Source organism: Tiliqua scincoides, chromosome 2, assembly GCF_035046505.1.
Source record: "Tiliqua scincoides isolate rTilSci1 chromosome 2, rTilSci1.hap2, whole genome shotgun sequence".
Lineage (NCBI taxonomy): Eukaryota > Metazoa > Chordata > Lepidosauria > Squamata > Scincidae > Tiliqua > Tiliqua scincoides.
The window spans coordinates 133966801-133981403 of record NC_089822.1 but is presented as its reverse complement, the minus strand read 5'-3'; the positions used below and the strand labels follow the sequence as shown (position 1 = coordinate 133981403).

Here is a 14603-nt window from a genome sequence, read left to right as displayed (position 1 = left end):
CTTTTCTAGACTGAAGAGGCCCAAACGCCGTAGTCTTTCCTCATAAAGAAGGTGCCCCAGCCCAGTAATCATCTTAGTCGCTCTCTTTTGCACCTTTTACATTTCCACTATGTCTTTTTTGAGATAAGGCGACCAGAACTGGACACAATACTCCAGGTGTGGCCTTACCATCGATTTGTACAACGGCATTATAATATTAGCCGTTTTGTTCTCAATACCCTTCCTAATGATCCCAAGCATAGAATTGGCCTTCTTCACTGCCGCTGCACATTGGGTCGATACTTTCATCGACCTGTCCACCACCACCCCAAGATCTCTCTCCTGATCTGTCACAGACAGCTCAGAACCCATCAGCCTATATGTGAAGTTTTGATTTTTTGCCCCAGTGTGCATGACCTTACACTTACTGACATTGAAACACATCCGCCCATTCTGCCAGTCTGGAGAGATCCTTCTGGAGCTCCTCACAATCACTTCTGGTCTTCACCACTCGGAAAAGTTTGGTGTCGTCTGCAAACTTAGCCACCTCACTGCTCAACCCTGTCTCCAGGTCATTTATGAAGAGGTTGAAAAGCACCAGTCCCAGGACAGATCCTTGGGGCACACCACTTTTCACTTCTCTCCATTGTGAAAATTGCCCATTGACACCCACTCTCTGTTTCCTGGTCTTCAACCAGGTCTCAATCCAGGAGAGGACCTGCCCTCTAATTTCCTGACTGTGGAGTTTTTTTAGTAGCCTTTGGTAAGGGACCGTGTCAAACGCCTTCTGAAAGTCCAGATATATAATGTCTACGGCAGGAGTGCTCACACTTTTTTGGCTCGAGAGCTACTTTGAAACCCAGCAAGGCCCGGAGATCTACCAGAGTTTTTTTTTACAATGTTCACACCATCATAACATATAACATTTATGTGTACAATGTATGTTGGTGTACCTTGAGCCCCACTGAGTATAACAGGACTTACTCCTGAGTAGACATGCCTAGGATTAGGCTGTGAGGCTGCAATCCTAGCCACGCTTACCTGGGAGTAAGCCCCATTGAGTACAATGGGCCTTACTCCCGGCGTTTCCTCCCAGAGGCACCTGAAGGGGGGGGGGTCGGCACTCCGCGATCTACTCATTTTGCTTCGCAATCTACCGGTAGATCGCGACCCACCTATTGAGCACACCTGGTCTACGGGTTCTCCCGCATCCACATGCCTGTTGACCTTTTCAAAGAATTCTAAAAGGTTTGTGAGGCAAGACTTACCCTTACAGAAGCCAGGCTGATTCCCCCTGAGCAAGGCCTGTTCGTCTGTGTGTTTTGAGATTCTATCTTTGATGAGGCATTCCACCATCTTACCCGCTATAGATGTTAGGCTGACCGGCCTATAGTTTCCCGGGTCCCCCTCTTTCCCTTTTTAAAGATCGGCGTGACATTTGCTATCCTCCAATCTTCTGGCACCGTGGCCGTTTTGAGGGACAAGTTGCATTTTTTAGTCAAGAGATCAGCAACTTCATTCTTCAATTCCTTAATAACTCTTGGGTGGATGCCATCAGGGCCTGGTGACTTATTGATCTTTAATTTATCAATGAGGTCTGAAATTTAGGCAAAAAATAGTGTCAAAAGGAGTATCCCCAAGTTTGTTACTGGCGTTAGTGATGATGGCTTGAGATAAAAATCCCTGACTTTCTCCTTTTTTAACTGAATTTTGGATCTTTCCAACCTTCATCTCTTCTGAAGCTTCTGTGACATTTCAGCCTCCTAGGAAACTATGGAAATGTCTTGCAACAGTAGGCAGGTTTCTGAGAATTTTTAAATTAAGTATCCCGAGACTATGTGGTGGGACAGACTGGCTTCCCCCCCCAGAAAAACCACAGAAACTGGCCAGGACTTTTGCTGGAATTGGCAATGCAACAGTTGATTTGGACCTCTGGGTGTACCTGACCACATCAAGAGGTGCCCAGGTGGTTGTAAACCCTCCTGTTAGATGGAGCCATGACATCTTCACATCGATCCTATGAGTTTTAATGTCACACTGAAAGATGTTTCTCTGTGTGTTGCCAGGATCACTGCTGTTTAGTAAAGAGATATCTCCATGGCACCATGAATAAAATGGCCTAAAACCTGAAACAGCTTCAATAAACTTGGACTGCTTCAGTTAAAAAATGCATCAAGAAAATTTATTTTATTTCATCACTTGCATTTTATTCTCTTTGTCAACCTTTGCAAACCACCCCATTTTTTCCACTTTATTGTGTATGCCTTACTTTGATTCCTTTGCAAGTCCTCTCCTGTTATTCCTTCAGCCATTTAAGAAACTGCTTAAAAATTTTTTTATCATTTTACCTGCCAGATCCAAATTCATTCAGTCAGGGATGGGTTATTATATTCATTTTAAAAATAAATGTAATAAATATTAAATATTTATGTACCACGTGTCACCCAAAAAGTTCACAAAGAAGTTTATACCACAGAAATATTTATTCAAGGATATATTTTCTGACTAATACACGTACAAAATGTGTCCACATGCTGAGAGTCATACTGTTGCTGCTATTCCAAAATCTCTGGATTTCAAATATTGATGCTGAATTACAAAGTTTTTCCTTTCCTTACAGCCCCAATTTGGTCATGATCTTCCTGAAACATGATGCGTGAACCAGTGGTGTCAACTGTTTGTTTGTTGCTTTGTGAAAGGAGAGACAACGGGCAGGAGATTGAGTGTGATTCACTTGAAATGGATTACCAAGTGCTGCTTGATTTGGGAGGGTCTCATTTTCAAGCTTCCCTTTTGGAAGGCTTGCATCATCTCTAAATCTATGGAGCTATTCCCATTGCACTGAGAGATAAATATGGAGATTTTTTAGACTACCTTCTGTGCCCTAATCAGGGCAAAGGCTTGCCTGGGCCAAATGATGTGTGTAGGTTAGGAGCCTCGTCAGAGCTCTGTGGCTCAGTGCTACTGTGTTCTTTCTCCTGCAGGCCCCTCTTGATGGACCAGAAGACACGGAGGTCTTTTCTGGCTGGAGCATGGGTGGCCCTGTTTTCCCTGCAGGGCATAACTAGTTTTGCACTGGCTGATCAACCTGACATGGTGTCTGACAGAACTGCATGGGTCCTGCCTGAGGATGCTACCCAGGAGCAGGGTTACTACCTGCAGCAGCTCTTTGGACAGTATGGCGAGAATGGTACCCTGTCCTTCGAGGGCCTGACGCGTCTGCTGCTTAGTCTGGGACTAGGGAAGGTACAGGTGGTGGAGATTGAGCATGAGGAACTTGGCCATGGCCACGTCTCCCACCTGGACATCTTGGAAGTCCAAGAGAACAAGCACTTGCATTCCCACTCGGCAGCAGAGCACCTTGGCATGACTGAGCACAGAGCCAGGGCTCAGCCAGAGAGTGCCATGACTACCAGGTAACCTGTTTGCTCCTGGAAAACATTCTCCATTCTCGTAGAAAAGCATTATTGCTGGGTGTAGTAATTGTCAATGAGGTATACTTCCAGTGAGACTGCGGAGTAGATTACTGATACAGCATCTTATTTATTTTGAGCTTGATTCTTATATGGTTTGTTTTGCTTACTTTACTCGCTTGCAACAAAGCTTAAAATCTGACCAGCAGATCTGCTTTTGATTTGTTAAATTATGCAAAGTTATTTTGCTTGGCAACCAGCTGAGATTGTGGAAGGAGCAACTGAAACAGATTTTGCAAGTTCCTTTTGCCCACCCACTTGCTAAGAATCTTGCAGTGTGCCTGACTTGGATCTGACTGGCTGAACTACAGTATTTCAGAAATTAATTTAGTTCTATTGACAATTATCTTGCTTAATTAAATCACAAAATATTTTCGTATTTTCAGTTAAATGATTCAGGAGGAGGCAGATGCCATTCAGAAGTGGAAGGATAGTAGACTTGTCTTTAAAATGGTAGTTGGGAGATGTATTTGCAGTCTCCTGTTACTTTGATGTTCATAGGATTTCATCAGCCTTTTGTCAAGACCGTAACCAAAAACGTTAGTTAATTTTGTTGCTGTCCATTGGAGATGATGATTTCCTATTTCCTGCAGGCACGGACTCTCTCAGTTGGGACGCACTACCCCAACACCTATATCTCCTGTACTCCCTGAGGTCAGCCATGCTACCGACAGAGCAGAGCAGTCTGGGAAGGCTGAAGATCCTTTCAGGTCTTCCCTGGGACAGTCTGGTCTAAATCTTCTAGAGAGGGTGATTGCCCTTGATCACTCTGTATATAACCATCTGCATGAGGACGTAAGTGTGAGATGACTTGAACTAGCAAGATCCTTTGCCTTACTGCGCAAAAAGTATTGGCTAGGAAGGGGTGTGGTTTTCCAAAAGAGGAAATACCAAAGGTCAAGCCTGCCCAGATCCCCTACCCTAGAATCCTGGAAGCGTTTAGGAAAACAGCCGCAAAGATGGAGTTGAACAAAGATGGAAGATGAACCAGGATATAACATGGTTCTAGTAGCATTAGCAAAGCGCACTGTAGTTTTTGTGCTGTTATGCTCATGCATTTTAAAGAAGCAGTTCGATAAGAAGTGTGCATAAATGAAGCAAGTGCTATACTACAGTTCATAAAGTTCCAGCTCTGTTTTGGGGGGTGTCCAGTTTAGTGTTTGTTTTGCCTGTTTTTAACCAAGATCTCCCAGCTGAACTAAAACACTGGACTGGGCTGTTTCTCATTGTCCCCATCATCCCATGCTACTCCAATCTCTTGACACTGTTCCCATCCCTAATTGGCACCTTTTTAAATATCCCTTGTTTGGGAGCTGCAAACGGAAACTTTTATCAAACTGGTGATGTGCAATAGTGCTGGCAGTCAATGAAACATTGACTGGCAGTTCGGGTGCCAGTTCAACGTAATTGCTCAATTCCTGGTCTCAAATTCAGTCGGTGTTTTGTTTTTGTCTCCAGTGTCTCAACGTATCTCAGCTGCTGGTGAATTTTGGCCTGAACTCTGTCTCCAAGATCACCCCAGAGCAGTTCACCCTGCTGTGCCCAGCTTTACTCTACCAGATTGACAGCCGGGTTTGCATCCAGCACTATGACGACATGGCTCTTGGCATGGCAGGAAGCTCTCTCTGGAGTGGTAATTTAGGCTGCTTTTCTCAAGACCTGACCCAGGAGCGGACCTAACCTCAACCCTAATCTCCTACATCAGCTCAGTGCAGGACAGTGCATATTCCACTTGCCTGCAGAATCATACTGTAAATATATGTAGTCTACATCTGGTGTAGACTTTGCCATCCAAAGATTGAACTTTCACTTTAAAAAAATAAATATATCTATTTCTATCCTTTTATCATTATGGAGAAAGTGTTAGCTGCTTGGTCCCTTTGTTGGGATGGAAGGTTAGGATAAAAATGTATATAACTGAATTAAAATTTTTTGCAAAGGTTTGTTTTAAGAGCTCTGAGATCAGAAGGAGGTTGGGCAAGAGACCCAGAGCTTCAGTAATTCGGAGCTTGTGCCCTACGTTTTAATTTATCCCTCCTCTATTGCCTACTGCCCTTTGTCTCTTAAAGCTTTATGGGTAGAAGCTATAACTCAGTGGAAGAACATCTGTTTTGCATGCAGAAGATCCCAAGTTCCATGCCTGGCATCCCCCAAGTATGGCTAGGAAAGGCCCCTGCTCGAAATCCCAGAGAGCCCCTTCAAGTCAATACAGTTATCACTGACCAAAATGGAACAATGGTCTGACTTGGTATCAGGCTGCTTTCTTTGCTCATCTAAGGGGAAGTGCTAAAGCCTTCAGTCCAAGCAAATCATGTGGTGGGTAAATCATGTGGGGGGGTTAGGGCATGAATCAGGGTTCCACGGTTTGACCTTGCCAATTGTTAGTTTATTGTACATTTATTGTGGAATTTTGTAAGCCTCTTTGGGCATTTGTTTTGGCTTGGGAAAGGCAGGATATAAACAATAGTAACATTTTAGTGTTCCAGACTTCAGCTTCAGCTTACTCACTCTGTTTTGTTTCCCACAGGCCTGGGCTGGGGATTTTTGGCCATTACTCTGACCAGCTTGCCGTCAGTGCTGGCCATTGTCCTTGTCCCTCTCCTCAACCATGAGCTGTTCCATTTCCTTCTTGCTTTTCTGGTGGCATTGGCTGTTGGGACACTGTGTGGGGATGCACTGCTGCATCTCTGGCCTCACGTATGTACCATTTCCATAATCTCCCTTTGGATATCCTAGAGCATGGGTCTCCAAAGTATGGCCCGTGGGCCATTTCAGGCCCACAGAGACCCATAAGCCTGTGGGGATCCTTTGGCCCACGAGGCCCAACCTTCCAGAGGCCAAGGCTTACAGAGCTCTGCAGCGCTCTCACGGGACCTTCATAGTGGTTGCGTGACCTGTAGGGTCTCTGCAGAGCTCTCGCATGACCACAGGAGTTTAAAAGAGATATGTGTGCTCCACATGGAGAGCCTGCAGGAGAGGGTGGGACGAGGAGAGCCTGGGCAAAGAGAGGCTGCAGGAGCGGGCTTTTGGACTGGTTTGTAAGGAGATCCCCCCTCTGTTACTTTGTAAGTGCTTTGGACTGGTTTGCAAGGAGATATTTTCCTTCCCCCCTTGCCCTCTCTAATGTATTTATTTAAATTTTAAAGGTATTTATTTTCTGACCCTTGACACCTTGTCAGGTTTATGATGTGGCCCTCCTGCTAAAATGTTTAGAGATTCCTGTCCTAGAGGGGAACAGGCGATGAGGGAGATAGATACCTCCTAACCATTTCTGTCTCATGTTATAACCTGCCATAGTGTTCTGAATTCCAAACTTTCTATGTTGGTTGTGTAGTTCTTCATATTGTTAACAGAACTATGCTTTTGAGGTTGTTATTTTGAGATGTCAACCCCGATCTAGACGAATAAGGAGTGTGGGGTTGTTTCAGCCATACATCCTAGTTAATCTTCCTCAATTAATCATAAGTTCTTCTTCGGAATGGGGAACGTATCAGACATTGCCTACATGATCAGTAACATAAGGGTGAAAAAGAGGCAAGTAAAGAGCCACTAATCTTGCCAGGGTGACTCTCCTTCCGCTGTTATTTGATGATAATTGACTATGTGCACAACCCTTCTGAGAGGAAGGCCACAATCCTATGCACTCTTAGTTAGGAATAAGCCTTACTGAACTTAGTGAGATTTACTTTGAAGAAAACAGGCTTAAGATCATGTTGCATGTCTTGTAAGCCTCTCAGACTCAGAGTAGGTATGAGTGTGTCATATCTATGTGGTAGAACCCCACATTGCCAAATTCCATAAAGCAGGTACAAGGGGAGATATGGAATTTAACATGCAGAGGGGCAAATGGGAGGGTGTTTATGAACTCTTCCCTATTCATGCTTTTCTCCCTATTTCTATCCAGAGATTGCTCTGCCCCCCCCCCCCAGTGAGGCTCTGGGGTCAGATTAGAGGGGAGGACTGTTGTCTTCATGTTCCTGGAAACAGGGTGCTGGAAAATGTACTTTGGGTCTGATCTGTCAGGGCTCTTCTGATGTTTTATTTATCCAATTATTTTCTGAATTCTCAAGACTCTCTTTCTCTGCTCAAAGGAATTATTTTCATTCAGGCACAGGGAAGGCCTCATGGACTTCTGTCGCCAAAACAGCATCCTGCAGCAGAGGACGCAGTGCTGAAGGGCCTGTGTGTTCTGGGAGGTATTTACCTCCTGTTCCTCATTGAGAATCTCATAAGAACACTCAAGCGAATACAAGCAGGACGGGTAAGAGGCACGTGAGGTTATGCCCAGCTGTGCAGGTATCTGGACAACTAAGGAACTGGCTGGGAGATGTCAGCAACTGGTTTCCCAATAGAAGTGGCTCTTCTCGTCAGTTTCTCTAGCCTCTGTGGTGGAAAACCCAGGTTTGTTTGCTTGGGTTAGTCAGTAGAAGGCTCTTCAACTGCCAAATCCTGGACTTTACATGTGTGTATACACATACACATAGATCACTATGTTCTCTGTTTTGGCATGAGCTACACATGTTGGTCCTGTCAACCTCAAATCTGCTATTAGTATTAGCGGCAATTGCCACAGAAAAGCCAATAGCTGAATCTAACTTTTTGGGTGTAGAGTGCGCTGAACCACCACGGTTGACGCCTCAAAAAACATCCCTGGAAACTTCTGCTCCATAGAATGACATATTTGCCACCATTAGAAAGAGACTGGCCACATTCTCCGAGACACAGCCGCCACCACTGATGGTGAGACAGAACACACAAGCACCAATGGGGCCTGCCACTGCCACCATCAGAGGGGACAAAATTCCACCACATCACTAGGATATGGATAGGGTTTCCAAGCCTAGTTTAACAGTCCTCATCAGTTTTTTTTTCTCCCCTTCCCTAGAAGGGTGCAACCAGGAAGGGATCAGACCAAACTCCTGCTACAATGGATGAGAGCAGTGGTATTGGCCTAAGAATGTCTCATGGTGAGTCATGGAGAGATTACCCTCTGCTTTAAATTCTTGTTAGTATCCATCTTAGTTCTGTACTGTGTCCTACAAAGAGAAATGTTGTTTGTTGTACTATAACCTACACCTCTCAAACTTTTGAGCTCTGGCTGCAGTCCACCTCACAATGACGTACGCTGGGGGAGGGTCCTATTCATGTAATTTTAAACCCACTGAACTGTAGTATGTCAGATAGGATCACATTGCCTCCTTTAAACTAACATAGCAAGAAGAAGGCCAGGTCAGATGGTTTCTCTGTGGTGTTACAAGCGCTTTAGAACATAAGAACATAAGAACATAAGACTTGTATGCTTTACTTGTATGAAGCTTTTTATGTGGGGAAGGATTCAAAACTATGATGCATACCTCTGCAGTCTAAGGGCCCAATCCTATTCAGTTTTTCATTGCTGGTGCACTTGTGCCAGTGGGGTAGTTTCACATGCCAAAGATTCTATGGCTTTTATGGAGTGGAACAAGGCTGACTAAAGCTTCTCTGTATCTGGTTTGGGATGCAGGTGCTGAAGCTCAGAGTTTGACCATGCCTGAAGGAGAAACTGGGATTCTCTACAGTGAAATCCAGGACTGCTCGGTCCAAATTCACAGTTCGGAAAATTATGGATCACATGCAGAGAGACAGGCAGAAGAGCTACACTACCACCATGGCCATTCCCATGGCCCAGCCGGCAACTCCAATGCTGGAATAGCCGACATAGCTTGGATGGTTATTCTAGGGGACGGGATACACAACTTCATAGATGGGCTGGCCATTGGTAAGATATTTTTTAAAGAGCTGGGTTTGTTTTTGTGCCAGAAGGAACACAATAGTCCGAAGTTTGAAATTCTGTACACAGTCTAGCTGGAGTGTAGAAGATAATGATCTGAAAGAGATTTGAAAGTGATTTTAGAGAGGAATCACTTCTCATGGTGTCGTCACAGATTTCTGTTGTCTCAAAGTCACCTCTAGTCAAACAGCTGTGAAGCAATTAAAAAACCAACCACATCTGAGAGTGGAATTCCTGCTGACCACTGTGGTTTGAAATGATTTGTCTTTACACAAACCAATGATTGTTGTTATTCCCTGCTTTAAGGATGCTTTTATTGAAATTAAAATTATAAAATTTTATAAAATTAAAAAATGACTGAGGCTAATAGGGGTTGAGCATACATATCAGTGGTGTAGCTAAGGGGGTGCAGGGGGTGGCAGTAGCACTGGGCAACAAGCTTTAGGGGGGCAACAAGTTGAGCTTGACACTAGTGATCAAAATTGTGAAAAAATTGGTATGTATGAATAATACCATCATGTTATATATCATTGGAAAGGTAATTTAATGCAGAATTCAATGAAACAAACCTCATGGAATATCTGTATTCTAGCAAAAGTTATGGCCAGTTAACCAGAGAATGAAAACACAACTACCTTATGGAACAAAAAGTGGATTTTCTTAACTTAAAGCTGACCTATGAAACTGATTTTTCTGAGAACCAATGAGATGTTATTATAATACAACATGGAACCAATAGGGTGTTAATATGAGTCAGCTATCATTTCTATGTATCACAATACAGTTACCCCTGCTAAATGAGTAAAGAGGTACTTTTTCAAGTGATGCTCCTCTTATATTTAGCAGGGGAAGAATAACTGTTCCTCTTCACCACAGCACAGTGTCTCTAACCAATAAGGGGCACACTTATATTTACTTAATTTATTTTGATTTTGTCATGGGGGGCTACAAAATCTTCTTTGACCCCAGGTAGCGGATAGATGCCTTAGCTGTGCCACTGGCTGGGGGGAAGCAGCAGAGCAAGTGGGCGGGGAGCTTCTGGAAGGAGGAGACAGGTTTTCCTCTGATTTTCACTTTTTAAAAAGCCTGGGCTTTGATGGGAAGTGACATCACTTCCGGTTGTGACATCACTTCTGGGGCATCATTTTGAACTTTGCACTGGGCTACGCAATCATTAGCTACGCCACTTATACGTATTATGAACAGTGATCCCTTTTTTGAACTGCTTTCAACTCTCCAAAAACACTGTTCTCTGTTGCCAGCCTTACTCATGACGAAGTCCTGCCTTGGTTGTCGCTAACCAAAAACATGTTACTTCTGGGTAACTTCTGTGAGATTGTGTTTAGGGTGATGCGCTAATTTATTTACACAGTTTCCCAATTTACTCTTATTGTAATGTGTTATTGCAGGATTTGGGGTATTTAGACAAGGACTAGGGTAGCAAAGGGAAAAGCGATAAGCTTAATAGGAAGATTGATGGGGGAGCCATTGGGGAGTTTGCATTTTTATACCATGTTCTTGCAAGGAGTTCAGAGCACGGGGTTTTCTCCCTTCCATTTTATTCTCACAACAACCCTATCCAGATTAGCTGAGAAGGAAGGAGTGGCTCAGCATTACCCAGTGTGCTTTGTGTCTGAGTGTAGATTTGAATCCAGGTCTTCCTGGTCCTAGTCCAGCCACTACCCCACACAAATTGTCTCCATTCCTCATCCTCAGGAGGACCTTCCCTTAGGCCTTTCGCAGAATTTTAGAGCTACGAGGGAACTAGAAGGCCATCACATCAAATCACTCTCAAGGAAGATGCTCCCAGCTTAAATGCTAGAGATGTTTCCATATACACAGTAATCCAGAATATGGTGTATAACAAATTGAGTGAAAAAGAGAGAGAGCTTCAGATGACTTGAGCTTCCTGGAACAGGGAAAAACCCTCTTCTTTCGGGTCAATAGCCTATATAAGCTGAGGTTTTCTTCCCTAGGGGCTGCCTTCTCTGATGGCCTCTCCAGTGGCTTAAGCACTACAGTAGCTGTATTCTGCCATGAACTGCCCCATGAACTTGGTAAGTGAAGCAATGTTTTTAAAAACCAGGGCTCAGGACAGTGTGTGTCTCAAGATGTGGGCATGGGTATATCCAGGGAATCTCTTCAAGAGCAATTAGAGATTGCTTTTCTTGACAGGCCAAAAACACACCTTTTCCCAGTCACTCTCTGATGTACTGCTACTGTTGTTTTGTTTTGTTTTATATTACTACAGGTTGAGACTCATTATTCATGTGGGTTCCTTTCCAAGCACTTACTTGGATGGGAAAAAACGCAATATATCAAATCAATTTTAAAAACAAAGTCTCTTTCCTAGGGTGATTTAGAAACAGCCTTGCTGACCTTTTGACTCTAAGATAGAGTCATTAAGAAGACAATCCACCAATCAGTCTCTCCCTTCACCAATGCAAAGTTATCACCTTTCTTTCACGTGCTCAGGGGGAAGGAGGGGTCCACTGGAGAGAGAAGGATTGATGGATTGTCAGCCAGCTGCCCTCTCTCTCTCATTAAGGAGGCTATTGTTAAAGGACTGTTCAGTTTTTTAAACTGATTTTAAAGGGGTGCATTTTTCCCCTTCTCCAGATATCAGCACTTTCCTTCTCATTTGCAGGGGCCGTTTGTGTTGAGTCAAATCCATGTATAAAAAATCCATGTATAAATAGGCTAGACCTGTATTTAACATTTTGGACTGTGCTGCAAGGAGTGGTAGGGCACATACACTGTATACGTTATTTCCCAGGTCCAGTTCCTGCCATCTCTGAATAGGGTGGGGAAGGACCTGCATTTGGAACCCTGGAGAGCCACTGCCAGCCAGGTCAAGAGAGTTGGAGGCATTGCTTGGTTTTGCTAGGGGGTTGCTTGGGTGCATTCAGGCCTTCTTGAGTGTTATGGCTGCAGAGGTGGCTCAAGACCTTTGGGTGCCTGAGGCAGGGACACCAAATATCACTATTAACTGTGGCTGCCTATTCATCTTCCCTCCACTTCTCACTCGGAGACAGGAGAAGGTCAAGGCAGTGGCCTGCAGAAGGTGGTAGAGAAAGGTAATGGCCCCTGCTCCCTTCACCTGAGGCAAATGCCTCATGGACAGGTTAGCCCTGCTTAGCTGCAGAACTCTTCATGGTCTTAGGAAAATGCAGAGAAGCATTCAGAGCAAAGCCTGCTTTTATTTATTAAAATGACTTTAGGGCAAACAAGTATTGAGCATGAAGCCTGCCAGAATCTTGTTCAACCAGATCCTGCCTGAGGTGAGATCAGGTCACAGGTAAGACCTGGGCTTGGGACTATTCCAGAATCTGGTATGCGAGTCTGAGTAAAAAGCATGGAGTAGATTTTTAAATGGTTCAGTGACTATTGCTCACTTTTCTCCTTTCTTTGGCAGGAGACTGTGCTGTCCTACTCCAGGCTGGCATGTCACTCCGGCGGGTGCTGCTCTGTAACTTGCTCTCAGCTTTCCTGGCTTACTGGGGAATTGTGATGGGGACAATCCTCAGCCAGGGCACTTCGCAAATCACACCCTGGATCTTTGCCATCACAGCAGGTGTTTTTCTGTATGTGGCACTAGTGGATATGGTAAGGGCAGCCTCTTCTTTCCTGGCTTCTCCTGTAGGCATAGCACAGTGATTTTCAAACTGTGAGCCATGGCTCCCCGGGGAACTGTGGAAACCAGCCAGGGGAGCTGTGGAATCCTCATGAAAAGCCTGCCACCCTATACAGTGTATGGGATTGTAGCTCTAATGGGTAGCTGCAGCCAATGACTGAGTAGGTCAAGGAAGCCGCCTGTTGAAAAGGTTTGGGAACCACTGGCATCACATAAGACTTTGGTCCCTAACAAGCAGAGGGAAGCTTGCCTGTAAGTAAACACAAGTTGCAAGAAACCAGTAACAGGATTGCTTTTGGAGAAGTTGCAAGAAAATCAGCAACAGGATTGCCTTTAGAGTGTTTGGGTTCCCAAATCAGTGTACCTTTTTAAGTATTATCAGAACAAAGTACTTGGGTTGTCACTTCTTTTTATAATAAATTAAAGGCCATGACCTGGCACTCAGCAGTTTCTGATAGGTTTAGAGGTAGAATCTACTGCAGTGTTTCTCAGTCATTGGTACCTGAGGTGGTGTCTGGTGGTTCTCACTGGACCTCTGGACAGCTGCTGCCTAGCAGCAAGACCAGGAACATGACACAGCAAACAGCGATAGGAGGCGCAGCTCAGCAGACAGAGCCAAAGCATGTTTTTCCATACTTGAAAAAGCCCTCCTGTCCACTCCGAGCCTCTTACTGGTGTTTCTCGGTAGTATCTGATCTCCCAACCCTGAAATAACTGGCAATGATATCACCGGTTTCTTCTGGTAGTACTTTGAATTGGTGGACCATGTGAAGTAGTATGGTGGTGGACAAACATTGAGAAACACTGGTCTAGTGCAAAAGCTTTCTATATACCAATGGATAATTGTTGTAGCAAGATAGGCTGTTGCATTGAAAATTCTACCTCAATTAGAGTTGCCATGTTTTGTGTGGCTCTGCATCGGATGCTTGTTTTAAAAAACAAAGGAGTTCTAGGGAAGTGGCAACCAATTGGGAATCTGCTTCACTGTCCAGGTTAGCAGTGCTGCAGAACCCCATTTTCTAGCCTTATCATGCAGGTATTATTCATGGCAAGACTTCACAGCCACAAGGGCAATACAATGTAGATGGAGCACTGCCTTTTAAAACTTGCAGCACAATCTAGTGGTGCAAACAACTGCTTTGAGCCTCATATGGGAAAATGTCCCAAGGGCATCAGTCTGGCTCTTTCTGCTCCTGAGCTGTTCAAGGTAGCCAAAGGTTGTGATGAGATTAAGATAAACCAATTGCACAGTTGTTGTTATTGGTTCCTTGAAGGACCTCTACCTGTCTTGCTTAACTATAGGCTCACTGCAGTTCCCAGGCAGATAACAGGCTGTTTTTTATTCTCTTTAGCTGCCTGAGATGCTGCAGCGGAGTTCCTCCAGGGTCAAAAAGGGCTCCCTCATACACTTCTTCCTCCAGAACTTGGGCTTCCTTACCGGAGGAGCCCTCATGCTCTGCATTGCTCTCTTTGAAGGACAGATCAGTTTCCATGTGGATGGATAGCAGCACTCCTCAGTAGGCAGCTCTCCAGTGCAAGATGGAGTGAAGCCCTGGTCCTTCCAGCAATGAGGGATGCCCTTCTGTAGCTTGTTGAGGAACTACAGAATCACACCATAATCTTATTCAAGCAAATTGGGGGAAAGAGGAAGATCAGAAGCACCAGCAATCCATGATTCTGCCTGCCACCCTCAGGTCCCTGTTTATGTAGTTGGCAGCAAGAAAACCATGTGCCGAACTGAAAACTC

General features: G+C 44.5%; 1 protein-coding gene across 1 annotated transcript; it reads left to right on the top strand.

The window, feature by feature from the left end:
* Positions 1-2973: 2973 nt before the first annotated feature.
* Positions 2974-14361, top strand: SLC39A5 (solute carrier family 39 member 5). The gene is made up of 10 exons (XM_066612835.1): positions 2974-3395; positions 4046-4247; positions 4911-5085; positions 5980-6149; positions 7561-7713; positions 8338-8419; positions 8956-9210; positions 11199-11279; positions 12638-12828; positions 14209-14361. Exons 1-10 carry the CDS (start codon positions 2974-2976, stop codon positions 14359-14361), a joined length of 1884 nt encoding a protein of 627 aa, XP_066468932.1.
* The last annotated feature ends 242 nt before the right edge of the window (positions 14362-14603 follow it).

Excerpts from the sequence above, each read along its gene's own strand:
- SLC39A5 (XM_066612835.1), top strand. The coding sequence starts at position 2,974 with ATGGACCAGAAGACACGGAGGTCTTTTCTGGCTGGAGCATGGGTGGCC. Across the intron at positions 5,086-5,979 it reads AGGAAGCTCTCTCTGGAGTG|GCCTGGGCTGGGGATTTTTG; the intron begins GTAATTTAGGCT and ends TGTTTCCCACAG. Across the intron at positions 11,280-12,637 it reads TGAACTGCCCCATGAACTTG|GAGACTGTGCTGTCCTACTC; the intron begins GTAAGTGAAGCA and ends TTTCTTTGGCAG.